The sequence below is a fragment of the Juglans regia genome, chromosome 13 (genome assembly GCF_001411555.2).
Source record: "Juglans regia cultivar Chandler chromosome 13, Walnut 2.0, whole genome shotgun sequence".
NCBI classification, from domain to species: domain Eukaryota; kingdom Viridiplantae; phylum Streptophyta; class Magnoliopsida; order Fagales; family Juglandaceae; genus Juglans; species Juglans regia.
Window position 1 is genome coordinate 35580825 of NC_049913.1, and position 27201 is coordinate 35608025.

Below are 27201 nucleotides of genomic sequence, written 5' to 3' on the forward strand. Positions count from 1 at the left end.
TTTATTTTTTTTAAAAACCGCGTAGCACTAAATTGTAGTGTCACGTCAAGAGACAAAATTAATGATATAAACTAAGGAGCATAATACAATTTCTCAATAATTTTACAGGCCGATGTGTTTGTTTTCTCATGAGTTAAATGTTTGCTAAGTATACCTACATTTTATTAAAAATAATTGTGTAGAAATAATAGTTATCATGGGAAAATATATTTATTCTTTGTAATATATTCACGGCTCTCGCAAGTTGCAACAACTAATGTCTTCCCCTCCCTGCTCATAAAAATAAATTAAATAATAAATAATTGTTTCCTTTTTCTGACTAAATTCAGTTATTCTTATAATTTCTCTAACATAAGCCACTGTCAATGTCACTTGACTCGTTCATCTCAACAAGAAATATACAACCATGTTACCGTGATTAGACAGGAAGATATAGCATGCGTTTGAACATTGAAATGATTTTAGATAATATAAATTAATATATAAATAATAATATTTTATAAATATTATTAATATATATTTAAATTTATAAAATAAGTTAAAATATATTTAATTTTTAATAAAAAATCAAAAAATAATATATCTCATCAATAATTTATTTTTGAGATAAACTGAACTGAACTCAACCCAAAGATAGCCGTAATCACCCAAACATAGCCTAAATCAATCATGTAAGGCCATGTAACTTAAAAGGGAAATTAATTTTCCAAGGGAGAATATGTAATCAATTATGACCGTACGAGGGGTTAACTTTGTGTTTTGACTTTTGGATAAACAATTTTATGACTTTCCCTTTCAAAAGATACTAGATAGATTTTATTATACTTAATGTTCGTGTTAGAATATAAATAGTAATGTTATATTTATTTATAATTTTACTATAAGATATCTTTTATCATTTTTTTAAAAAAATTTAAAATTTAAAATTAAAATTTTATAATATTTAACATATACGTAGAGAATTAAATTTTTTATAATTTTTTATGAAGTTTAGTTAGCATTTACCTATTATAAATTTTTCAGATGTTCCAATTCAAACTAGGAATTAGAGACAATATCTGTGGTCAGATTTCTCATTATTTTTATGTCCAATTTAATTCAAATAAAAACAGAGATAGAATGAAATAAAGATAAATACAGAGTGTTTCATAATTAAAAAAAAAAATGATACTTGCAGTCGTGAGTGTATAAGTGTCGTGCAGTTGCTTTGAAAAAAGTGAATAAATATGAGATCTACGTGAAAAGAAATTAATTTTTTAATAGTTGATCCTACTCTTTTTCAAAGTGACTGCACGACGTTTGTGCACTCCACAACTTATGTACCATTACTCATTAAAAAAAGAGCATCGTGGAAAGGAAAATAATTTGTAAGGAGTGCACTTTCTTTAAGAAAAAATTAGACAAATTTGAAATTCATGTGAAAAGAAAATTTTTTTAATGGAGATCATATTTTTTTTAACGAGAATGTGCGAGACTTGTATACACTAAAATTAATATAGCATTACTCCAATAAGCTGTGAAAATATATGTCACTCAGTCAAAGAAAAATAATGTAATATAGATTATGTGTGATGTAAATGCTTTTTAAATAAAATTATCTATCATTAATATGGCTATCAAAATCCTGATGAGATTTTTCTTATTAAGATTACGAATAATGTAAAAAGTATACTAATATTTATTTAAAATGAATATTATACATCAGTGATTATTTATTCTCATATTTTATATTTATAATTTATTTTTTATAGAGTGTAGAATTATTTTTTATAGAATATGAAATAATGAATAGTAAATATGACTGATGAAAAAAAATTCATTCTTTAATATGCATTTTTTTTCTTTAAATTCGATCATTTTGTTAAAAACAAAAGTAGTTAAAAAAAAAATCAATGCATAATGTGGCCCCATGCCCCCAAGTGGACCAGACCTTAGGTTGTGGGAAGATAAAAACATAGACCATATAAAAAAATAAAAAAATAAAAAAAATAAAAAAATAAAAAAAAGAAAAAAAGAAAAAAAGAAAAGAAGAAAAGAAAGTAAAATAAAGTAAAAACTTTAAGGCAATAGGGTTGGGGGAGGTCCAAAGTAGCGAAAAGAAAAATAATATATATATATATATACATATATATATATAATAATAGAGAAAGAAGGGAGGAAAATATAAATTCACGAATTTTCTCTCACAGAAGAAGAGGCTGTTCTTCATACGTTTCATTCTCACTGGACAAAACTAACTGAAATCTCGCACCCGTTCCATTCTATATATCTCCTATCTCTCTCTCTCGATAACATATTTCCTTTCGTACGAAACCAAAACCCTAATCCCTATTCTGAAACCCAAAATTCATTTTGTTCCAATTTTCTCTACCGCTTTTGCTTTCCACAGTCCCAAAAATTCTTGTTTGGTTCTCTCTGTGAGACGCATTGTTCTGGTTGAGAATAGACTGAGGCGGTTATTGAGACGGTTACGTTTTGGCGTAATTATCATCGACGGAGGCTAGGGTTAGTTCTCCATCTCTATCGCTCCCTCCGCGAGTGCCTTTCTCTCTCTGAAATTCCCTGTATTTAGGGTAAGAATTTTGTGCTATTCAAACCCTAGGTCCTGATAGTAATACAGATACATGTGGAGGCTCTAGGGTTTCTATTTTTTACATATTTGCTTGGCCTTCAAACTATAATTCTGTTATTCGTTAGGGTTTCTTCTCTGTTTCATGGGAGTGAACTCCTGTTTAAGAACCCTGGGCTTTCTTGTTCTTCTTCCATTGTTGAATTAGTTCTGTTTTTGTGAATCGGTTCGATTTTTCTCCGTAGAGATGAGGGTCTTCTGAGCGTGTTGTTATCATCTGCCAATCCATCTTTAATTAAAGATGGAGATGTAGATAGGCTTTTTTCTTCCATACAATATTCTTGCATTGCCTTTGTTCTCGTGCTCTGGGTTCTCACCTGCGAAAAATTTTCTTCTCTTGATTGAAAAATAGATGCTATTAAGCCTGGGTTTGATGAAGGATCTCTTGAGTTCACAAAAATATAGGTGAGTAAAGTTGGGGCAGTAACGTCCCGAAGTGGTGGTGGTTCGTGGTTGTGAAGCAGGGTTGTTTGTTTGGGGATACAACCTAGTATCTGTGCAGAAGGGTGACGGTTTTCGTTCTCTGGGTCCACCCCGCTGTGAAATTTTTCTTATCCTGATTAACATTCTACGGACATACCTAGTTGTGAAAGTATAGAAGAGCCCATCAAGGTCATACATATATTGGTTAGTGTGTTTGGAGAACTGACTGGCTTCATTGGCCATAATTATTAAGTTTAGTTTAGGGTGAGGAAATTGCAGAATTGCTGTCAAAACTTTGTTATTTTGCGTTGAAAACTGTGGAAAAAGAGTGGAGCTGGTGAAGGTGAGAAGTGTTGTTTGTTCCATTTTTGATCATGTTCAGTGCTCCTTATGGAAAGAAGTGAACCCACATTATTTCCAGAATGGTTGAGAAATACTGGAAGTGTTACTGGGGGTGGCATTTCAGCCCACCATTCTGCGTCAACTGCTGCTCATTCAGGTACTTTTCAATTTGCCAACTTGTACTTGCAATCATGTTGCTTTTGTAAAATATACACATGTCTATGCATGTTTATGTTTCTGATCGCATGCTCTTGAGTTTATGTGTGTGTGAATATATATGCACCAATATGCTTGCATACATATATATGTTCATGTGTATGCTACTACGTACTTTTAAACATGTTGTAAACTGGTGCTTTCAAAGTTTTTATCTTTGGAAAAGCTCAGAGTCCTAGGCATGTTTAATAATTGTGCTCTCACTGCTACAGATGGTCCTTCATTGGCTCATCACACAAGAACTAGAAATTCTAAGGGCGTAAGTGATTTTGATGCCCCACGTTCTGCTTTTCTGGACCGGGCATCTTCATCAAATTCACGCAGGAGTTCTACTAATGGCTCTGCAAAGCATGCATACAGTAGTTTTAATAGAAATCACCGCGACAAGGAAAAAGAAAGGTCAAGCTTCAGGGATCACTGGGACCATGACTCTTCTGATCCTCTAGGAAGCATCTTTCCCAGTAGGGTAGAGAAGGACAAGCTGTGGCGTTCTCAATCTATGGTTTCCAGGAAACAGGGTGAACCGTTGCCCCGAAGAGTTGCTGTGGATTTTAAAAACAGCAGCAGTAGCAATCACAATGGCAATGGTGTGCATTCTGCGGGTAGTGTTGGTAGTAGTATGCAAAAGGCAGTGTTTGAGAAAGATTTTCCCTCACTTGGTACTGAAGAAAGGCAAGGAGCACCTGATATAGGAAGAGTTTCATCTCCTGGTTTGAGTTCAGCTGTTCAGAGTTTACCTGTAGGTAGTGCAGCTTTGATTGGTGGGGAGGGATGGACATCAGCGCTGGCAGAGGTGCCGACCATTATTGGCAGCAGTAGTAGAGGATCCTTATCTGTTCAACATACTGGTTCTGCCACCTCAGGATCTGGGGCTCTGAGTGCAATGGCCGGTCTTAACATGGCTGAAGCCTTGGCTCAAGCTCCACCACGAGTTGGTATTACTCCTCAGGTAATTGAGCAAGTTGCCTGAGCCTCTCAAGTTACGTAACCCATTCTTGTGGCTGATCTAATAAGACATCTTTCTTCTACTTGCAGGTCTCTGTTAATTCACAGAGACGTGAGGAACTGGCTTTTAAGCAATCAAAGCAATTAATACCTGTTACACCTTCGATGCCTAAAGCCTTGGTAAGATGGTTGCCCTCAGATATTTGTGTATGCTGGTTTATTGTGAAACTAATCTTATAACATATAAGGCAGTTAGAATGTTTGTCAATCTGAACTTTGAATGACATTTGCTTATCATTTTTGTCATTTGCCCGTATATTTTTGTTGAATATTGTATGCTCTGCCAAACTCAGTGAAAGAAGCTTACATAGGAACTTTTGATGTTGGAAAATTGTAGATGTCAGCCTCTTTTAAGTGGAATATTTAGGCATAGTTAACGTACATAGGATTCTGGATCAGAGTCGATGAACCAATCCATGTTTAAGAAACAGTCACAATTCTTTAACTTTTTGTGTTAATTGCCGTTGATGTCCTATTTAGTTATGGAGCATTGTTGCCTTTACCTTGTTGGAATCAAACTTCATGCACTCAACTGATGGAAGGCATATGGAAGGAACACCTGTTGGTCGATGTCTGTCCTTGTTCTGATATCGTGTTCCTGTTTCATTTTATTTTTTATCTGGTGGGTTAATTAAAGTTCAGAAATATGTTTCTTGGATCAATGCTCTTACAGATCAGCAAACATGTTTTTTGTTAAGCTCACGCTATCCATAACTCTCAAGTTTTTTCTTATATAGAAAACGACTATCAATTTTTCTTTTTATTTAAAGAAAATAAATTAATCTGGTGTGAATGCTTTAGCTGTTTTTGTGAATATAGCGCAAGTTTCTGTAATTGGCTTCTTTCTAGTCTGACTTTTTTCGGGGGGAGGGGGGTTGTAAAGTTTTGGCTAAAATACATCTGCCTCTTTTTACTGTGAATCCATGTTATATCGCTGCTATCTTTACTGATGAAAAAAGATGTATTGTTGCTGGATAATATAGTATTTATTTGCTAAAATAAAATTTTCACCTGCAAATAAAAGGCATTACTCCCTTCATCCTAAACTATTGATGTTGGCACATTGCACTCTCCAGCTATTTTTTGAATAAATGCACCCCCTCCACTTATAGAAAACTGGCAAATAGCAATCTCAATCCAATTTTGATCTCAAAGATGAATGAGAAGTAAGTGCATGACACGTCCTTCACTTTCTGATTTTAGGGGAGAATGCACATTGCAACTCTTTGTGAAAGTGTATGTATTAGTATTGGTAGTTTGGAGTGCAGAGTATCTGACACCTATTAGTTATATGGTGAAGAGTATATATTCCCCTATTCATTTACAGTAAAAAAAAAGAGAGCTTTAAATAGTGATTTGCTTTGTGCTAACATCATCTTGGTATTTAAATATTGCTCCTTGATAGACTTAATTTTTGGTATATGTGTTTTAGGTTTTTTTTTTCAAGGTTTCATAAAAGAAGCCTCATTTATGGTTTAGGGAGTAGGAATTAAGTATATATAGATTCTTTCTATCTTCTTTCATGTGTGTAATTTCTTTTGTTAAACCAATTCAATTTTTGGTCTATTAAAGTTAGAGAGCATATGTGATTCTTTTACTCTCTCTCTCTCTCTCTCTCTCTCTGTCTGGGGTAGGTGCTTTGCATGTTAAGGGTATTGGCAGGAGTATGGCGTGATATATATTTGTTTACCTTCTTTTATCAGATGAACAATTTAGGTTGATGCCAAACAAGTTTTATCACATACATCTATTTGAATGCCCTTGATACTGTGACTAGGAGCTTGTACTGTTACACTTGGCTACTTAGAATATTCATCTTTTAGTTAAGAGTATGATTAATGGCATGTATCATAAGCATACACAGTACAAGATAGATGAGATGGAAATAATAATAATGTTTTATGTACCTGTAAAAGAAAGTAATAAGCATGCTTTCCTGGAAAGTGTCCTGACTCCTTCCTATGTTGTTAAAAATGAACCAACTTACCCCATGGGGGGTTATAGCTCTTTTCATTTAAAGGAGTATAAAACTTGCCCAGTTTACTGTAGCACAACAGTTTTGTGGAATTGTTATTGGGATACTGACTTTTTAGTTATTAAAATGAGCTTTTTTGTTTTCCCTCTATATACATGCTTGCGGAACATCTTTGGTTTGAAATTCATGATAAGTGTGAGGCTCTGCGATATCGAATGATTCGAATGGACTTGGCTAGTTTGCAGCTAACATCAGGAGTTTCCTCCATTGGTCAATTGTAATTGATTTCAATGGCTTGAATAGCCATGCTTTTCTTGTATCGTTGGACACTCATGCTTAGGTGTTGCTGTTGTATATGTCCCATGTACTTGGACTATGCCCATTTATATCCTTAATAAAGTCCTTGTTTTACCGATCAACAAAAAAAATAAACATTGGGAGTTTCCAGTTTTAAAAAAATCTATCTAAGCATACACACACTAAGATTATGATTACCATTAGGTTGTCTAATGCTAATTTCCTTTCCAGGTCCTCAATTCTACTGATAAATCTAAGCCCAAAACGGTGGTCAGAGCTATGGAAGCAAATGTTGCTGCCAAGAGCGGGCAGCTTCAGCCAACTTCTTTGCAACATGTTAATCAATCTCCTCGTGGTGGACATAGCAAGCCTGATGCTTCAAAGACATCGCATGGAAAGTTTCTTGTTTTGAAACCAACATGGGAAAATGGTGTTTCCCCCACTCTGAAGGATGTTGCTAGTCCAACACACACTTCCACCTGCAAAGCAGCAGATAGCCAGCTTCCTGTTACTCCATCTGTTGCATCTTCTCCTTTGCGGAGCCCCCACCACCTTAAGAATCCCTCTTTGGATCGCAAAGCAGCTGCATTGAATCTGAAATCAGGATCTACTTTGGAAAGGAAACCTTCCTTGTCTCAAGTACAGAGCCGAAATGATTTCTTTAATCTCATAAAAATGAAAACTTCAACGAACAATTCCACAGTTCTCCAAGATTCAGGTCATGTTATTTCCTCTCCCACGGTGGAGAAATCTGATGTAGTAAGTGTGGAAGTAGTCAGTGCCCCTGCAAGTCCCCATGCTACTAGGAATGGTGCTGAGATGACTATTGATGGTGATACATGTGATGAGGTTCAGAGGTTTGCTGTTGGAGAGAACAACATGAGTTCCAGTGAAACTGTTTATCCAGATGAGAAAGAGGCTGCTTTCCTTCGTTCCCTTGGCTGGGAGGAAAATTCTGGTGAGGATGAAGGCCTTACAGAGGAGGAGATCAATGCTTTTTATCAAGAGGTAAAGAAGTCTTGGCTTGTACAGATTTTAATGTGATGACCTAAGAACTGGGAGCAGTCTAATTTTAGATTTCCCATCTAATGACTCGTGTATTGAATTGGTCAGAAGGTAGAGCTAAATCGGAGTAATAAATCGACTAAAATATCCAATCAAATAATTGTGGAATTATTATGTTGTCCATTTCATTTCTTTTGAAGGGAAGGGGATTAGTTTTTGTTTACACCTGCACTCTTGGGTATGTCAAATTAGGTTTTGAATAGTTAGTGACCCCGGTTCATGCTACTGGCCAATATTTAACTGAGAAGAGTTCTTGCAGTGCCAAAATACAAAAAGTCGAACAGCTATTATAATATGTTTGATGAAACTACTTTGCAAGTGCAGTTTACTTATTTTATGCGTACACATTTTTGTGCAGTACATCAAACGGAAGCCATCCTTAAAACTATGCCGAGGTATGCAGCCAATACTTTCAAAGCTGTCTGAATCTCATTTGACAAGTTTTGGTGGAGCACCCTCTGAGTTGAGCTCGCCGCACACTGGATCAGAAGCTTAATTTACTACTTCTCGCCTAAGAGATTCAAGAACTTACCATTTTTTTTTTATGGCAGATGGTTTCTATTTTCTTTTATTTTCTTTGGTTTTGAAGAAAGAGTGGTATGAATGAAGAGGTTGGGTTTTGGTTGGAAGTCTGCATTTTGCATAATGCAATAAATGGAAGGTGCCCCAATCCTGTCTCCTAGAACGGGGAATTCATTTTTTTTTTTTAGGTTTCAAGGTCGGCTGGGATGGATAGGGTTAGGGAATATTTTGTCTGTAGTGGAAGATGCTTTGGAAGTAGCATCTTTTGGGGGGTATTTTGGTTCTTTTCTTCCTTTTCCTTTTAAAATAGGGTTCAATTCTACAAGATAAAGTTTATGTTGTTTTTGGTCAATTTTACTGAAAAAAAGGAAATCAGAAAGTTTTCATTTTTAGTTTAACTTATGCTGTATACGTATTTCTGAAGTATTTTTAATTAGAGTAGATAATGTAGATAGCATAAATGGAATTTGGGTCATATATTTAATTTCTTGAGGTAGCATAAATGGTATAATTAATTAGTAAGCGTTACTGCCTTAGTAAATGCTTAGGAAAACTGATTAGAAATATGGCCCTTAAGTTGTCACCTTATACAGCCAAGCCAGTTTGAACTTTGAAATAATAAGTGCATAATTAATATTGTTATCCATTGCTCGCTCTAGGGAAATACGTGGGAGTGTAGAACAAGGTCTTGGAATAATTGCCTTGTTTATTTTACTAGATCAAAACTTGTGTTAGGGTCCTGCATCTTTTGGATTTACAGACTAACTTCTTAGAGAAATGCTTGTCATGAAATATCCAATTGATGGCCAAAATGGACGAATAGGCTGCATATTTAGAAAGAATCAGAAGTTGTTCTCACCTTTATATATTTACGTATGCTGTTCATAAGTTTTCCTGCTTACAAGTTAACGTCTTTATTTTATTTTTTTATATCTTCAAATTAATGTGTTAAGACAGACATCGTTTATTGTAATAACTTTCTTATAAGCGGAGTGTTTTATATGCCAATAAATAAGCTTGCAAATATAATTTTCGAGGACCACATTCCTGCGTTGGCTGCAGCTTGGTTTGTTGCAATGATGCTCATGTATTCGTTTGTTACACTGCGGTAAGAGTTTTGGACAATGTTAGGGGATTGAAAGGTGCCCATTTATTGTAGTGACAAGTGCAATTACACTTTTTTTCTTTAAACATTTTTTAAATGCTTTTAAATATTTTTAAAAAAAATTATAAACTCACTAAAAATTACTTCATTAACCATTAAAAAAAAAACAGTATGGTCACTCTTGAATGCCCCCCAAACATTTTCCTTTCATAATACTTGCCACTTGGTGTCCTTGTCTTGTCATCTCGGCATGCCTGTTATGCCAACATAGTAACGTGCATGTCAATTGTAGTGACGTTGACCGCGAGTACCATCCCCTAAATTACTTTCCAAGTTAAACATACCACAAACTATGATCGCCACCAATTGTTTTGTTTTGTTTTGTTTGTGAGCAGGTCCTCAAGCTAGATTTGGGCCGTAAATGGGATATAAAATGACATATTGTAAGGGGTCCCTCCCTGGGTCTGGGATGGGCGGAATGAACTGGCCTAGGCCGCTTGGAAGGCCCACATTGGCCTAGAAGGCCATAGCAGGAAGGGGAGAGAAGACGCACCTTGTGTGGGGACCGGTCGGGAGTGCAGACTGCTCCTAATCACCCACGATCAAAGTGTTAGGATCAAATCTAGGTGTCAGGAAGGACACTGACACCTAGGTATTGAAGGCAGCATAGACGAAAACACCGACAATTCAGGAGCAGGGTGTCGGGGACAACCCCTACACTCAGGTATTGACGGCAAGCTCATCCGACATGATCATGCCGCATTAATGGGAGGCAGGCATACCATAACAGGGAGTCAAGCCACATTTAATACATCCCAAGGCTCGGCACGCTACGACGTGCCTCCTGGGGTGTCAGTGACAGCTACAATCAAGTTTGTAGCACGAGAGGGAAGTGGCAGGGAGACTCGACTCCCGTACAAGACTGCACACCCACTACCTCCAACCTCAGCTAGGGAAGGGGTTCACATTCTTGAATACTTCAACTCTCATTCTCTTTTACTAAATATTTCTCTTGATCCCAATCACTAACTTAAGTATCGGAGCTACCATGACCTCCGAACCTTCCGTTCTCCATTTCAATAAGAGCGAGATTGAGTTCAGTTGCATGGAATTGCCCAGACTGCGAAATACGACATCAACGCATATTATCTACCATGAAAATGATATAAATTATCATCACTGGTTTTACTCCCAAAGTATTATTATTTTCCCTCAAAAAATTATTAATCTTTATTTGGATGATAAATTTAGCATGTGTAAAGGACAACGAAGCCTCCATCTTACTGATAAATGAATGTTGGTCAATCGCTGAGAAAAAAAAAAAAATGAATGTTGGTCAATCATTATTGCCGCCATAACAACCCCTCTTTCTTACGTATTATAGGATTTTCAAAAGAGTAAATTATTTGACAACTCAACTTGTTGGAATATTTTTTTTTCCCAAATTCTCAATTATTTTTAGAAGAAATATAACTAGTAAAAGTCATTTTCATCCAAGAATATAATTAATAATAATAAAAAAAATGTTTTAAACAAATATTTCTTATTAAATTTTGTACTTATTATTTTCTTAAATTATAGACTCGATTATTAAGAGCACTCTCATTGAATTAACTAAATGCTAAATTCAATGAGAATTTAACTATTAAACTATAAAATATATCACATTGGACTAGCTATATTCCAAATATTTAGAATATAGCTATAGTAACTTCTAAAGTTATTTTTAAATTAAAAAAATACTATTTATTTATTAAATCCATTTTATATTATTTGTTTCTCTCTCTCAAGATCTTCATCAATATCTTTCTAATTTATATTTTTAATCCATAATTTAATTAGACTATGATTACTAATTAATATATAATATTATGAATAGTAAAATGTGATAAAATAAAATAATTTCATAATTAAAAAAATTAAAAAATTAAAAAATTTTTAAAATTGATATATTAATTTGAGTTAGTGATATATTAATTTAATAAGAATGTGATTATTAATTAATATATAATAGGTATAATAGTAAAATATGATAAAATTAAAAAAATTATTAATTAAAAAAATTAAATATTTTTGAAATTATTAGTTATTCATTATTATATAATAAATAAATGTATAATCTAATGTGGAGATTTGATGTGAATAATTAAAATCAAATTTATCTTATATTATTTTATTATTATATAATAAAAAATTAACTATTCTAATGTGGAGATTTATTTGAATGAAATAGTTAAAAGTCAAATTTATTTTATATTAATAAAAAATATCATTTAATTTTATCTAATTTAACGAGAGTCTTCTAACACCGAGATTTAAAGAAAAAACGTCATTCTTGTTTTAAATAATTTTTTACTTAAATGGCTGATACGATCAAATACTACTTAAAATGTGTTAAATGAGGATCAAAATCTCACTTTAATCTCGTTTGAAATTATCAAAATATCATCAGACTTTTATTCGAACTTAAATAATTTAAAATATAAGTTAATTATATTTTTTAATCAAACATTTTTTTAATAAATAAACAGTAAATACTGACAGTCTATTGATTACATGCTTTTTTTGAAAGAATAATTATAAGAAGAGAAACGACAGTGGCACCTCAACCCAATTGTGTCACAGACGTCAACTGTCAGCCTCGGGCAGCTGCCACGCAATCTTTCTCCTCATCAGTACCGACCAGCTGTTGACTCCTCATTTCTTTTCCCAGGAAAAATAATCCTCCTTTATCCTGAAAATCTTCCTGAATCCCAGATTCTGGGAGATACAGGGAGAAAGATACCCATTTGAGAGACCGATAAAGAGAACTTTCTCACTTTCACCATGGCTTGGTTCAGAAGCCTAATCCGAGTTTCGGCCGTCCAACCCAGAAACGCAGTCTCCAGCCCATTTTCCTTGACCTCCTCACTGCTTTCTCTCAGATATTTGAGCGGTGAAGCGAGCAATCAACCTCAAGATCCACAGCCGGTGCCGATCCAGTACTCCGGCCTTGCACCCACGAGGCCGGGCGAGAAGCCGCGGGTTGTGGTTCTGGGTTCCGGGTGGGCTGGGTGCCGGCTCATGAAGGGTCTCGATACGGAGATCTACGACGTAGTGTGCGTCTCGCCACGGAACCACATGGTATTCACTCCTCTCTTGGCCTCCACCTGCGTCGGGACCCTCGAGTTCAGGTCCGTCGCCGAGCCCATCGCCAGGATCCAACCCGCCATCTCCCGCGAACCCGGGTCGTACTTCTTCTTGGCCAACTGTACAGGCATCGATGCCGATAAGCATTTGGTATGTGAACTTTCGGATTTGTTGAATTGTTTGGAAAAAAGCGCGTGACTAAAATTCGAGGGACTTTTAACTTTGATTACTTTTGCGGGAACGACTTGTGGAAAAGTACTTATAAAGTTTGATTTGACATCAATCCAATGAACGAACAGATTGAATTGTGATTAACAGTAGTGTAGTTATCAACAGATCAGAAGTTTATTTTTAAGTTTTTATTTATTCGTTCAAACATTGTCATCCTTTCGGGCAATGACTTCTTGGACTACATTTTATGGACGGCATTACTAGAGGTAAACTTTACAGTGACGATTTGTTTTTGGAGAAAAATGTTTCGAAAATTAATTGTTCTAGGTTCTCAAATTCTAGGTGTCCTTTGTTATAAAGGTTCTTTCTTTTTGCCCCGTTGGATTATTATATTGGATGGCTCTAAGCTACAATAGTTACATAATTCCATTTCATTGCATTCGGGACGTATCAAAACCGCTTCAGGCAGCAGCTCCCCTTGTGGGGGAATGGGTGGGGCCAATTCATTGGCCCCATATTCTTTGTTTCCTTTTTCTTGTGTTGTGAATTGAGATGATTGTCGGGCCTCTTACCCCTTTTCACTTAGTATCTTATATATAGAAAAGAAAGTTATATAATCCCATCTTATTCGGTAACTAACTTTGTTGGGTACAGTCTGCAAAAAGATCCAATAAAGGAAAAAAGTCCAATTTCATGAAACCGTGATCATAGTTGAAAGGAAAAGCAATTGTCTTTTGCTTATTATATTCGGATTATATGACAAGCCCACTGAATAATCTAGTTAAACTCGTGTGGGTCCAAAAAATCTCGAAGGTTTGAATTGCAGAATGGCTCAACTCTAAGAAATTGCGTTTTTGATATTGAAGGTGCACTGTGAGACTGTTACTGATGGACCAGACACATTGGATCCTTGGAAGTTTAAGATCGCTTATGACAAGTTGGTAATTGCTTTGGGGGCACAGCCCTTAACTTTTGGTATCCATGGGGTTAATGAACATGCAATTTTCCTCCGGGAAGTTCACCATGCCCAGGAAATTCGTCGGAAGCTACTCCTAAACTTGATGCTGTCCGATGTGCCCGGTATGTTAATGCAATAATTTTTTTCCCTCTCTTAAATTCAAAATGATGTAAGCTTTAACTGAGAATACTACTGTTCCGGTTTTGTTGGAGGCAGGTATTTCAGAAGGAGAGAAAAGCAGGCTTCTACACTGTGTGGTTGTTGGGGGTGGTCCCACAGGAGTTGAATTCAGTGGTGAACTTAGTGATTTCATAAAGAATGATGTTCACGAAAGATATGTGCATGTGAAAGATTATATACACGTTACTTTGATTGAGGTTTGTTCTAAAACCAGTTTAAGTTGTGAAATATTCTTGCATGAATATTTCCTTCAATTCATGCACCATTTCCAAAAAAGGGAAATTTTGATTAAATTGTTCTTATCTTCTCAGGCAAACGAGATCTTATCTTCCTTTGATGATCGCCTTCGACAATATGCTACTAAGCAGTTGACAAAGGTAAGAGTTTATAGATTAATAATGATCATTTGTTTGCTTGTATCCTAAACATATTCTTATGGATTATGCATTGAATATTCTAATATTAAAAATTCATTTTTTTTAAAAATAAAAAAGGCTCAATTGAGAGTTCTAATCTGATATTTTTGTGGGAAAAAGTTCATTATGTTTCTAATTGTGAAAGATAAAATCCAAGAGAAGGAACCCTTTTTCTCTGCGAGGAACTTGAGATTTCTCTAGGATATCTAGGACACCTCACTCTAGCAACAAAATGAGGATATTTGACAACTATGGGCATGGCAATCATTATTCGTAAAAATCCCCAAAAAAATCAACTCACAAGCATCCACACACAATTCCAGTTCAAATCCCCTCCCCAAAAAAAAAAAAAATCAACTCACAAGCACCCACACAATTCCAGTTCTGGATCCATCTTTTATTTAGTAGTTTCCCAGTCAGGGGTTCGTCTTGTCCGTGGGATTGTGAAGGATGTTAAAGCTCAGAAGTTAATTCTTAATGATGGAACAGAGGTTCCGTATGGACTGTTAGTATGGTCTACAGGTGTTGGTCCCTCTTCTCTTGTCAACTCTTTGGAAATTCCGAAATCTCCAGGTGGACGGTTAGTTGCTAATTCCTTTTGGCTCATGAAAATGCATTTCTTGCACATCACGTAGGTTTACTGACTAATTTCAATAAATTTGACTTTTAGTATTGATAATGCTTATTAATTATGATTGATTACCTTCCATATGTCATCTTTTTCTTTTTCTTTTTTATTTTTATTTTTTTTTGTTAGCTTTCCATTTGTGCTTTGTTGTATCACAACTTTCATGTTTACTTGGCTTATTTCCCTGTTTTGCTCTCTTCCCTTTCAGATTCAAGATATATATGCTTTAAAAACAGCCTATGTTTTAGGGCTGATTAACGAATCCTATTGTGTTTACAGGATTGGTATTGATGAGTGGCTCCGCATTCCTTCCGTGGAGGATGTGTTTGCAATTGGGGATTGCAGTGGGTTTGTTGAAAGTACTGGTAAACCAGCCCTTCCAGCTTTGGCCCAGGTAAGGTTTGAATTAAGAGTACTACTACAGTCACAACGAGATTATACAAAAATAATTTCATAAACTGATATGGTTTCATATAATTTGTAAGATCTACTTTACAATAAAAGTAACTTTACAATCTGACAAACCATATCATGCCACATCAATTGGTGGAATTACTTTTGTTTAATCTTATTGTCGCTAGAGTATTTTCCTTGAATTAAACCCTTTTTTGGATGCAAGACCGTTTCTAAAGTCAGAGACATTTTTTCAAGTCAAAGACGGTTTCATTCCCAAACATATAATATCTACAGTATTAAAACTCAAAAGTTTTTTTACACCCCCAAAACTTAAAAACCATATTCAAAATAAATTAAAAAACTAATTAAAAAAAAACTCCACACTGCAACCACCTCGTGGTAGCTGCCACCACGAGGTGGCCAGAATACTCCGGCTACCATGGCTGCCTGATCTGGCAGGCTGGCCACCCACAGTGCCACCATGGGAATGGCTGGGTGAGTTTGAAAAGCTTTTTTTTTAGTTTAAAAAATATTTAATATTACTTATTATATCATCTTTCAAAACTTCTCTTAAAAATTCAGATAGGTCCCACCACTTTTTAAAAACTTTATCAAACTATCATCTTCAAAAATTGTACAAGTTTTTACACTATTCACAAGCACTCTTGCACTATACATGAAACCATCTTACATCCAAACAAGTCCGAGTCTTTTTATAATTCAAACTCTTAAGGGGCTGCCTCCAATTAAAAAAGAGGTGGATAGCTGCTAGGGGTTGGCTCAAGTGGTAAAGGTCTTGGTCCAGGTTTAAGGTTCGAATTCTCTTGGGTGCAAACAATTCCTTGGGGCCATCGGACTGGGAGATTATTCCCTTGAATTTCTCAAGGTGCACTTGAAAGAAACTCCTTACTGAGGTCTTGTGACCCCTGGGATTAGTCGGGATGTTGTTTTTGGACATCCGGTGCCAATCTAAAAAAAAATTAAAAATGAGGTGGATGATATGAGATGGTGCTTGACATCTATTGACTACATTACTATATTTCCCTAATACCTTGTTCAGCCAGATGCACAACTCTGGTGTGAAATTTCCTAGCTATACTTGAGATAGTGATTTTAAGTGTCTGGTAGCCATTGTTTTGTACGACTAAACATGCTGTATCGTTCTGTTTTTCTACCTCCGTTTGAGTTTTGAAGGTTGCAGAGCGGCAAGGGAAATATCTGTCACATCTACTAAATAAAATTGGTAAAGCTAATGGTGGGCATGCAAGCACTTGGAATGGTGCGGAACTTGGGGAGCCTTTTGTTTACAAGCATCTGGGAAGCATGGCAACGATTGGCAGATACAAGGCTCTTGTTGATCTCAGGCAGAGCAAGGTGAGTTGTTAGTAACTCACGAACCTTCTCTCTTTAGCTGTTGAGTTACATTGGATCAGACTGATGGAGCAATGTTACAGGAAGCAAAAGGATTATCCATGGCAGGATTTGTGAGTTGGTTCATTTGGCGCTCAGCATATCTGACACGGGTTCTAAGCTGGAGGAACAGATTTTATGTGGCAATCAACTGGCTCACAACCCTCGTGTTTGGTCGTGATATTAGCAGAATCTAGATTAAGAAATACAGGTGCCTATTTTGTCTCTCTGTGCTCCCACAGGCTGGATGATCGGTTTGCTTAGTTTTGTTACTCAAAATGATATTTTTGTTACTACTTGCAGATCACCAGCTATGGTTTTCTGTGTTGATTTGATGAGCATACTGCAATTAATTAAATCACCGGATCTCCTCTCCATATATAAATTCATGGTGCAAGTCCCTTTGAATAAAAAGACTTGCATATAATATAGGTTATTCTGGCACAGGCGAAAAGTGAAGCAAACAATAAACATGTTTACACCAAAAAAACCATAAAATGGTTTCTGTTTTTCTACCTCGTCCAATACCCACATTCTGCTTAAGTTGAGCTGCTGTTGATAGAATAATACATGCTACTGAAGTCTGCTGTTAATATGCCTGCTGACAACTTTGAAGACCTGATCATGTTATAATCCTCCCAGATTAATCTAGATGATTTGATTTGTTTCATGAAGTATCATGTGTTCTACCTAGCTTTTTTCATCTTGGTACTTGTCATATGTCTGACACCTTTTAGATTAGATGGCGTGTATGACACGGCTACTTCACCGGATGGAAATAATGAAGGACAAATACAAGTTGTTGGTACTGTTTGATTTGTAGAAGATGAATGAATGAACTGGGCTCATCTCATGGAAGATAATGTAGTTGTGTTGTTCTTGTTTGCCACCTTGACGCATTCCTTTCTCTCTCCCGCATCCTTCCACACAGAAAGAAAGAGCGCATAACCCCAGCCCGATTCCGGATTGGCAGAAGAGTAGCAGTGGCTGATGAAAAACGTGATCTTGCCAGCACGAAGTATCGAACTCATAGCTAAAGTGTTGTTTCTCTAAGGTCCCGTTTAGACAGTGAGATGAGATGAAATGATTTTAATTGAAAGTTGAATAAAATATTATTTTTTAATATTATTATTGTTTTAAAATTTAAAAAAACAGTTGAACTAGCCTTTCATACTGCATAATCCTAACTATTTTATGCTTCTGTATTAAATCATCTTGCGCTCGTTGTTTTAATTTCTTTAGTTTTCTGGCCATTTATACGGTATGCGTTGCTAATTTGCTTTGTCTTCAACAAATTCGGAGATCCTGTTAGTGGCACATGTGACTTGTGAGGGTACATTTATAATGGCATTTTTCCGTGGTGCTAATGATAATGGGAGAATCTCCCCCAAACTAATCGTTTCTTGAAGTAGTTTCCACTGTTATTCTTGAAAGCCGGCAGTATGTCCTGTAAAAGCAGTTTTCTTGTTAAAAAAAAAATGTCCTATAAAAGCAGCGTGGAAGCCAGATTAAGTTTAGACGCATTCTGAACCTTCAATCACATCGACTTTGGACCCTCCAAATCCGAGGCTATCAGCACCTCAGGAGTCAGGATGCCTATACCTTCAGCTGTAGGCAAATGAGTGCAGGATAGATAGTAGAAGCAAACCCAAAAACACATAAGAAAACTGGGGTTGTGCGTGGTAGAAATCAAGACGTGACCCTTGAAGGAGGGTTCTTTTCTCCTCCTCTTCTTCTTCTTCTTCTTCTTTTATTTATTTAATTTTTTAAGTCGGCCTTTGAAATAGTCAACAGAACAGCATGAAATTTGTAAGTAAAAGGATCTACATCAACCATCGCAAATTCAAGAGTTGCTACTTTGATGCTTAAGATTGTTACAGCATAAACATTTACAGAAAGTGAAGTATTTTCGATCTCACCAATTGAATAAGTAAAATGATACACGTACAAATGGGTAGCCCACTTGTAATTTCAATCACATACTGGAAAGCATAAGGATTCACTTATTCAGTCACAAACTGGAAAGCATAAGGATTCACTTAGTTTACTCTGGATGAGCAGTCCAATAAATCAGCCCACTGCATGAAACAAAATTTGAGTTATCTAAAAAGCTAGCATGTAGTACAATATTCAAGACAATATTTATGATGGCGTCAAGTCAACAGTCAGAATAATATCGAGATGGAAAGGTTCCTACGTCTCCCTTTGTCTTCAAATATAAGAATTTGTTTGAACAAGAAAAAAGAAATATAGAATATGTAAAAGTTATGTCATCAGAATATGAATGTCCTTGTTTGTACATGCCTACATGCATATCTGCTCGTGTGATATTTGGGATGGCAAATTGCAATTAACACATTCAAAACACAAATTCTTATATTAAAATTAATCCTTTCAAAGATGAACTAACCAGAAAATCTAATAAGAGGAAATTTAGAGGTGATTGCAGAGCAAGGAAAATTGAAGGAGAAATGAATTTCTGAAAAAAATAAATACTTATATCTTCACTTGAAAATAGTACCAACATGATAATGTGCTCTAGAAGGAGGGCCGTCACATTTAGAACTAGGAGACAAAGTGCAAAAATGGATCAATCCTAAGCTGAAAGACCTTTTTACCTGACCAACACGAACACGCATTGCAAGACACCTGCAGTTCCCGTCCAAACAGAAGGGCCGGTCGTTACGATTGAATCTTGTATCAATAGGCCAACTGATGCCGCTAGAGATACGAAGGACACAACATATGCGAAGAAAAGCCAAAGCTTCAATCTGTTGCAATAATGGAAGGATAAGATCCATAAACTCAGTCAAAGCAAACCGAAGAGAATTCAATTTCTTAAGTCAACTTAATAATCACGCATGGACAGAAATATAGAAGTATCAAAGTTTGGAGGATTGTTGCTTTTGCGCTTAATGTGGGGTATCTGGTAGGAACATAATGCCAGCACATCTGAAGACTGTAAGAGGACGTGATAGAGTTAAAAAGATTTAATATTCAACTCCCTTTATGTTTGGTTGGCTGGACGAAACAGCTTCTAGTTTTCTAGCTTTCTAGGATTTTTGTTCTTTTTTATACTTCTCACTAGTTGGGTATGCCCTTTTGTACACTTCCTGAGGATGGCAATCCAAATCCTAACCCCACTCTTGCTCCCCATGCTCTTTCAACGTTCATAATCCCCTAAAAAGAGTAATCTTCATGCAATTAAAAGGTGAAAGTTACTCTCACCAAGCACAAATGGAATTCTTTGCCTTCAGCACTCCACTTTTTAGGTATCAGCATTACTGAATTTATCTGAGAAGTATCCATCAACGAGTAAAATTCTAGACACTAACATGAAACTCAAAGGTATATAAATTGCTCGAAAACTTCAATCCTTATTACATACAGCATTGCTCCAAGAACTTCTCATAAATCAATATCGATCTCATAAATTTTTTATTGATTTTTGTGCATGTAGCTAGTGTAGATCAATACTCTTTTTTTTTTCTCTCTTTTTTTTTTATTTATTTTATTTATTTATTTATTTATTTATTTTTTATAACCAAGGGTATCTGGGCCAACTTGTGCGCACCTCGACTAATCCCACGGGGCCCTGAAGTTAACGACCAGGTAAACCTCCAGTGACCCTAAGGGGACTCGAACTAATGACCATTGGGGAGCAAACCCAAAGACTAGTACTCATAATCTAAAAGACACACAATGATTTTTCATTACTTCATGTACATCCTAGTGCAATTAGCTAGTGTAACATTAAATCATAGCTTTTTTCATTGGCACCGGGTGTCCAAGACAAAGTCCCGAATAATCTCAAGGGCTCTCGGCAAAGAGTTTCTTGCAAGTGCAACTTAGGTGATTCGAGACAAAATTACATCAATCCGATGATCCTAAGAGTGTGAATACTGAGTTTTGATCCCAAGAAGTCCATTTTATACGGCTTGACCGCTACGTACCCTTGGGGTTCATAGCTCATTGGTTAACAAAATACCGCAATGCTGTTTTTGACAAACTGTAGAAACCCATCATAAGTCATTACATTTTTGCAAGGTGGTCAAGACCATGTGGAATGATTTTTTTTGCGGAATTTGATTGTCATGGGTCATGCTTCTTAGACTGATCAATTTCCTAGTAAGCTGGAGAGGCCTATGAGGTAATTCACAAGTGGCAGCAATCTAGAGAATGGTTCGTATATGTATGTGTTGGTATATTTGTCGGGAGAGAAATGATAAAAGCTTCAAAAATCGCGAGAGAACAATGGAGGAGCTTAAAGTTTTATTTTTTAAATCATTGCTCTTATGGGCAGGGGCCATAGTTTGTAATGGGCTAAATGTCCAAGATTTTCGACTTTCGATTGTAAACTCTAGTTAGTTACTCCATGTATACTTGGGCTTTGCCTACTTTTAATGAATAAAACTTCTTGATTACCTATAAAAAAAAGTCATTACATTTTCAACGGACACAGGCTTGTGATGATATGAACATCGTTAAAGGGCATTCGATTAAAAGACCAATGAATCGGAAGCAACAATATCAGAAAATTAAAACAAATAACCAGCAGAAGCAAGCACATGGGAGAGGCAGAGATATTCCAGACCTCCACTCGCCTTCCTCGTAGGGAGAGTAGTCAATGTCTTCTTTCCTAACGCAGTTGAACATCAGGGCCGCAAAAGTTGCAAATATGCCTGCAAACCCAACAAGCACTGTCATACACATAATCGAAAACCCTAATAATAACATAAATACACCCAAAGACTTGAATAGAAGAAGTACCAGGAAGGTAGTGGACGAAGGAAACCTTGACGGAGCTGCAGACGACGGCGTCGACCCAGAACCACCAGCCGGTACCGAATACTGCTCCCGCGACGCCCGGCCCGAAGATTGCCCACAACTCGGAGAAATCCATATGTAGCGATATTCTAAGTCGGAAGAACGAATCGGATCTCGATGATGTGCTTGATTGCAATCTGTTGTTTGAATCTCGAGCTTGCTACTCGAGTTCCAGCCTAATGAGAGTTGAGAATTGCGAATTGCGACAGTTCCTACGTCCTTCCCAAAATGCTTTCCCCAGTTTGGATTCAAAATCCACTACTCTTTCAATTCAAACCTCTTCTGTTTATTTTAATTGTTTAATTATTTAAAAATCAATATACATGGGTTATTTATTTAATAATCAGTAAATAATTAAATAATTATTTTTAATTATTTAAAGGAAAATATCTTATTGCAAACAAGTTTATGCACCAATTTATGCACTAATATTGATATATAATATATATATGTTTAACGAAATTATATGAATTAAAGATGAAAATAATTTTTATGATATATGAGATTTTCTTCTTCTCTTAAAAAAAAATTTTTATTTTTTTTTAAATAAAAAAAATCATCTGTACGCGATATGATGCACGAACTCGCTTGTATCTAGCAAAACCCTTATTTAAAAATCAACTTCCATTATAAATTATTTCGCATTACAACATACACATTGGCTTGATCAAATAAAAAAGTTAACTAAAATTTACATAATTAATGTTAAAAACATTCCACATTAAATTGGTCAAGTCTAAAATAAAATAGACTTCAATTATAGTGGTTGGCTAAAGATAAAGAATCATAATTGATTCACTAAATATTAAAATATTAATTTATCACTCCAAACAAATATTAAAATATTAGTTTCTCATTCCAAGTAAAAATACTATTTGATTTGTAATTAAGAACTTTAGATAGAATTTTAGATAAGTTTAACCAAATATTTTTTGTTATTAACATTAAATGATTTTTGAAAATATGATTTTTTTAATATTAATTTAATTAGAATATAATTATTATTAATATTAAATTGGTATAATTATAAAATGTGATACAAATAGATTAAATAACAAATTATTAATTTAATAATATTTTATTATTATATAGATAGTGAATGTCTAATCCAATATGGAGATTAAATTTAAATGAAATAGGTTAATATAAAAAAGTGTGATATTAGTTAAATTTTAAAGATATATTTGGTCAAGCCAATAAGAATGTTCTTAAAGATATGAAAAATGCTCATGTGACTGATACATCCTATTTTGCAGTTTTTTAATACATTTAAAAATATTTAAAAAATAATAATTTTATAGTTATAAGAGTACGTAAGTGTTGTACATATTTTAAAAAAAGATTTGAATAAATATGAGATTTATATAAAAAAAATTAATATTTTAATAATAAGTTTTACTCTTTTTAAAAGAATGTCTAATACTTGCACAACTTATAATTGTATCTAATATTATTTATTAATTATTTGAAATAAAGATAATTAAATAAACGATAAATCATGTGATAGATGATATGATACTTCTATTCCATCACAAATATTATATAATTATAATTATTTATATAAAAATTTCTTATAACAGGATAAAAAATACTATATATTTATATTTTAAAACTACTCTAATAATGATTCATAAAAATTCGAATTTTCGATATTTATTTAAAAAAAAAAAAAAAAAGTAGCATCTTCATTCATTGAATAGCAAAGTCCAAAACTAATCAAGAAGTTGCCATTCTTGTCCTGGTAAAATCTTGTCAACCAACACTTCTTATTTTAAAATTTTAATATTTATTATATAATTGAGTTAAAAGTTATAAGCTCGAGTTTGGAGAGTTCAGGTTACCCCCCACTCATTTCCAAGGGCGAGTATGAATTAGGGGTGGGCAAAATTTTCAGAGACTCTGTCTCCGACTGACACCCGCTTCGAGTCCAATAAAGTCAATAAACTCGGAGTTCAGATTTGGAATTAGAGTTACTCCCAAAAAAATTGTCGGAGTTAGAGCTGACATAGGCTTTGACTCCGATATTTGTACTTAATATATTTGATATTATAATATAAATTATAGGTAGTTAAGCGGCTTAATGGCTAGAACACTGTTTTGCAAACCTTCTTCCCAGCGTTCGAGCCCCTCATGTACAAGACAATCATGTTTTGCAAACTTTTTGTAAGAAAATGAGAAAATGACCCATTTTTCTCCTCCTATAAATATATATATTCATCTTAAAACTTCAATTCTTCTTTGTACGCATTTCCTTAGCCGACATTGTTTTATCTCTTCTTATGTTTTCTTTCTTGTCCTTGATTAACAGTAGCTAAAACCTCCGTTCTTTGAATTTTTGTTCTAACTTCTCTCTCTCAGCCTCGCATCATCTTTTTCTTTAAGTCTCTCATCTTGTCTTTTTCAATCGTTATCCTAATTTGTACTCTCGTTATTGTTTAGGCATGGCTGCATGGGCCAGATACGAGCGAAGATAGAGGAATCCGCATGCTTCATTATCTAGGTAAGAGATTTATTTAGAATCTTTTGATGTTATTTGGATGCTAGAAAAGTAGTGAGAAAATTGGAGAAAAAAACTAACTTTGAGTTGGGTTCCGACTCCAGCAACTCCAATCAGAGTCAAAATCTGCTTTGACTCCGGCAACTCTAATTAAATCAAATTCTACTTCTATTTCAAGTTGAAATTTGCTCTGATTCAGAGTTGGAGTTAGAGTTCAACTTGGCCCCTGACTTTGGTCGGAGTTTGGCATTCTGACTTTGTTGGAGTCGAAGCCTAGTCTTAGTATAGATATATGATGCGGATATTGAGTTTAAAACCCGGTAGTGCAACTGTGCAACCAGAATTTATTTTATATTTTTAAAAAAGTAGTTTATGCCTGATCTAGCTACTTTAATTTTTTAAAATAAAATTTTTATTATTAAGAATAAAATTTTTTTATTTTTTTAGTTTTTACAAAATTTGGTCCACATGGATACCTGAATTTTTAAGTTTCAAGACTTGAACTCTTCTGAGTACCAACCCGAGTTATAATCTAGCTTAATCCGGGTGGGTAGGGGTGTAAATTTAAACCGGGAAACCGGAAAACCGGACCGGACCGGACCGAACCGGACCGGTTGGTCCGGTTTTGAACCGGTCCGGTCAGGAACCGGTTCCTATTTTATGAAAACCGGCCGGTTCCGGTCCGGTTCCGGTTCCGTAGTTTTTGGGACCGGACCGGACCGAACCGGACCGGTTGGAAAAAAAAATATAAAAATTAATTTATATATTATACAAAATATTTATATATATAATATATATAATTATATATCATATATGAAAAAATTTTATATTATAATTTATAAATAATAACATAAAATGTTAATCTTAAATATGAACATTTGTAATTTATTTGATCATATGTTATTAATATAATTATATATAAGATAATGTTGTTATAATTTATAAAATAAAAGTTTAATCTTAAAGATAAAAATTTAATTGATCATATGCTTTAAGCATAATATATATATTAAATTTTTAATAATATTTTATAATAAGAATTAACACTTTATTATATGTTTTTTACATTTAAAAAAAACCGGAAAACCGGACCGGACCGGACCGGAAACCGGTAAAACCGGAAGTACCGGTTTAGGAGGGTAATCGGGGCGTAATCGGTTTTGAAAAATACAAAACCGGTACATACCGGTTCGGTCCTAGATTTTGTCCAAAACCGGACCGGTTACACCCCTACGGGTGGGTACCCTGGCCGTATGTTATGCATGGGTCCAAATATGGATATATCTGTCTACCCGAATTCCTACTCGGATAAATAGTGCTAATATATATATATATATATGATCAAAATATCTTAATTCATTATCATCAATGTTATTGGTATGCTAATTCCGTACAGCCTATCAGACTAAAGTGAACAAATTTTGGTTATTTGTTTTGAAATTAGTGTATATGTCCGTCCTATTCGGGTGTATTTTTCAGCCCACTTAGTCCACACTCAACCTTTTTTTTTTTTTTTTTTTTAAATGTGAGAACCCCACACACACTCAACCTTAAACCGGGTTCAACCCTTTGAATTCACTCGCACTGGCCATATAAGCACGAGGATGGGGTAAAGTTATCTTTGGTTATTAGTGAGGTCACACTACTTAGTTAGTATTTATTATTTATTATTTTTTTACTATTTTTTTATTACTATTTACAGTTTACTTGAGATTAACTCAACATACAAACGTAATCTTAATCCAAATCAATAAAATTTCCACCAACAGAAAACACCACAAAATTGAAATAAAATGTGAAAAAAAAAAGAAGATATCAATTACTTGGTCGAGGATGTTGCGAATCCCATACCACATTTGCTTAATAATCATTTTTATGAGACTCACCCTCCTCGTAGAGTAAGAAGTTTATAGTCAGCTCATTATCCATGCATATTAAGCAAACGGGACAGCGAGTCACTATTGTCCAACCTTAATTATGAATAATATTAATATGATATAATTTGATTTGTAAGATTTAAAATTAAATTATATCATATAAATAGTATGTAGTGTTAACGTCGTGTTTCGCACGCCTTTGAACCAAGTTCCAACAACTCAAGTTTTTGGAAATAGACCTACAAAAAATAAAGGGGAAGACAATTAGAGGAGGGCGACCTTGGAGTCGAGGAGTCTCCGATATCAAAATTAGTAAATATTTTTAAAAGTTTGTAAATAAGTAAACGAGTATAGGGATCAAAGCCTTTTCTCGTATCTAGAGCTTTATATTTATATTGTGGGTTGGGAAGGTGCATGTTAATAGGTGGCTTGAATTCAGATGAAACAGTGAAATGTTGTATGTTCGCTCGAGCGAAATCAGACAGAGAGCTTCGCTCGACATTCGCTCGACACTCAGCTCGAGCGAATTCAGACAGAGAGCCTCGCTCGACATTCGCTCGACACTCAGCTCGAGCGAATTCAGACAGAGAGCCTCGCTCGACATTCGCTCGACACTCAGCTCGAGCGAATTCAGACAGAGAGCCTCGCTCGACATTCGCTCGACACTCAGCTCGAGTGAATTCAGACAGAGAGCTTCGCTCAAGCATCGCTCGACATTCAGCTCGAGCGATATGAAGACAGAGAGCTTCGCTTGACCCTCGCTCGACATTCAGCTCGAGCGATATTCAGTTCGAGAGTTTCGCTCGACATCGCTCATCTGTTGGCTTGAGCGAAGTGTACAAAACTTACGCTCGCTCGACACTCACTCGAGTGTTCGCTCGAGCCAATGTTCACAGAAGTGAATTATCACTGTTCCTATAAATATCAAACGGCGCCTCCCTTTTTATTTTAACACTTTAGAAATCATTTTTGTCTTGTTTTAGTGATTTCTTGAGAGAGAAGTTAGAGTGAGTTTTGAGAGATAACTTCTTTGTGAAGTTTTGTATTATTCTTCTGTACTCCATCTTTGTTGATAGTGAAATCTTCGATACCGACCCCACCAGTGGACATAGACTCATTTTGAGTCGAACCAC

The 27201-nt window shown here is 35.1% G+C and overlaps 3 protein-coding genes across 5 annotated transcripts; 2 read left to right on the forward strand and 1 right to left on the reverse strand.

Moving 5' to 3' along the window:
* The first annotated feature begins 2185 nt into the window (after positions 1-2185).
* On the forward strand, positions 2186-8826 carry LOC109006420. 2 transcript variants are annotated; one of them, XM_018985689.2, is made up of 6 exons: positions 2186-2505; positions 2982-3551; positions 3823-4559; positions 4646-4735; positions 7119-7895; positions 8311-8826. In XM_018985689.2, the coding sequence occupies exons 2-6, from the start codon at positions 3443-3445 to the stop codon at positions 8446-8448; spliced, it is 1851 nt and encodes a 616-aa protein (XP_018841234.1). In that variant the 5' UTR covers positions 2186-2505; positions 2982-3442; the 3' UTR covers positions 8449-8826. The 2 variants fall into 2 exon arrangements, with proteins under 2 accessions (XP_018841234.1, XP_035540158.1); XM_035684265.1 differs by having other exon boundaries at positions 2186-3551.
* A 3364-nt stretch (positions 8827-12190) lies between these two features.
* On the forward strand, positions 12191-17537 carry LOC109006421 (internal alternative NAD(P)H-ubiquinone oxidoreductase A2, mitochondrial-like). Of its 2 annotated transcripts, XM_035684445.1 has the most exons (9): positions 12191-12858; positions 13746-13959; positions 14054-14214; positions 14329-14394; positions 14850-15013; positions 15341-15455; positions 16652-16831; positions 16912-17078; positions 17171-17537. In XM_035684445.1, the coding sequence occupies exons 1-8, from the start codon at positions 12406-12408 to the stop codon at positions 17062-17064; spliced, it is 1506 nt and encodes a 501-aa protein (XP_035540338.1). In that variant the 5' UTR covers positions 12191-12405; the 3' UTR covers positions 17065-17078; positions 17171-17537. The 2 variants fall into 2 exon arrangements, with proteins under 2 accessions (XP_035540338.1, XP_035540337.1); XM_035684444.1 differs by having other exon boundaries at positions 16912-17537.
* Positions 17538-18697: 1160 nt separating this feature from the next.
* LOC109006422 (transmembrane protein 50A) lies at positions 18698-21999 on the reverse strand. The gene is made up of 4 exons (XM_018985691.2): positions 21638-21999; positions 21462-21549; positions 19486-19638; positions 18698-18945 (listed from the first exon to the last, which is right to left on the reverse strand). The coding sequence occupies exons 1-4, from the start codon at positions 21768-21770 to the stop codon at positions 18912-18914; spliced, it is 408 nt and encodes a 135-aa protein (XP_018841236.1). The 5' UTR covers positions 21771-21999; the 3' UTR covers positions 18698-18911.
* Between the last annotated feature and the right edge of the window lie 5202 nt (positions 22000-27201).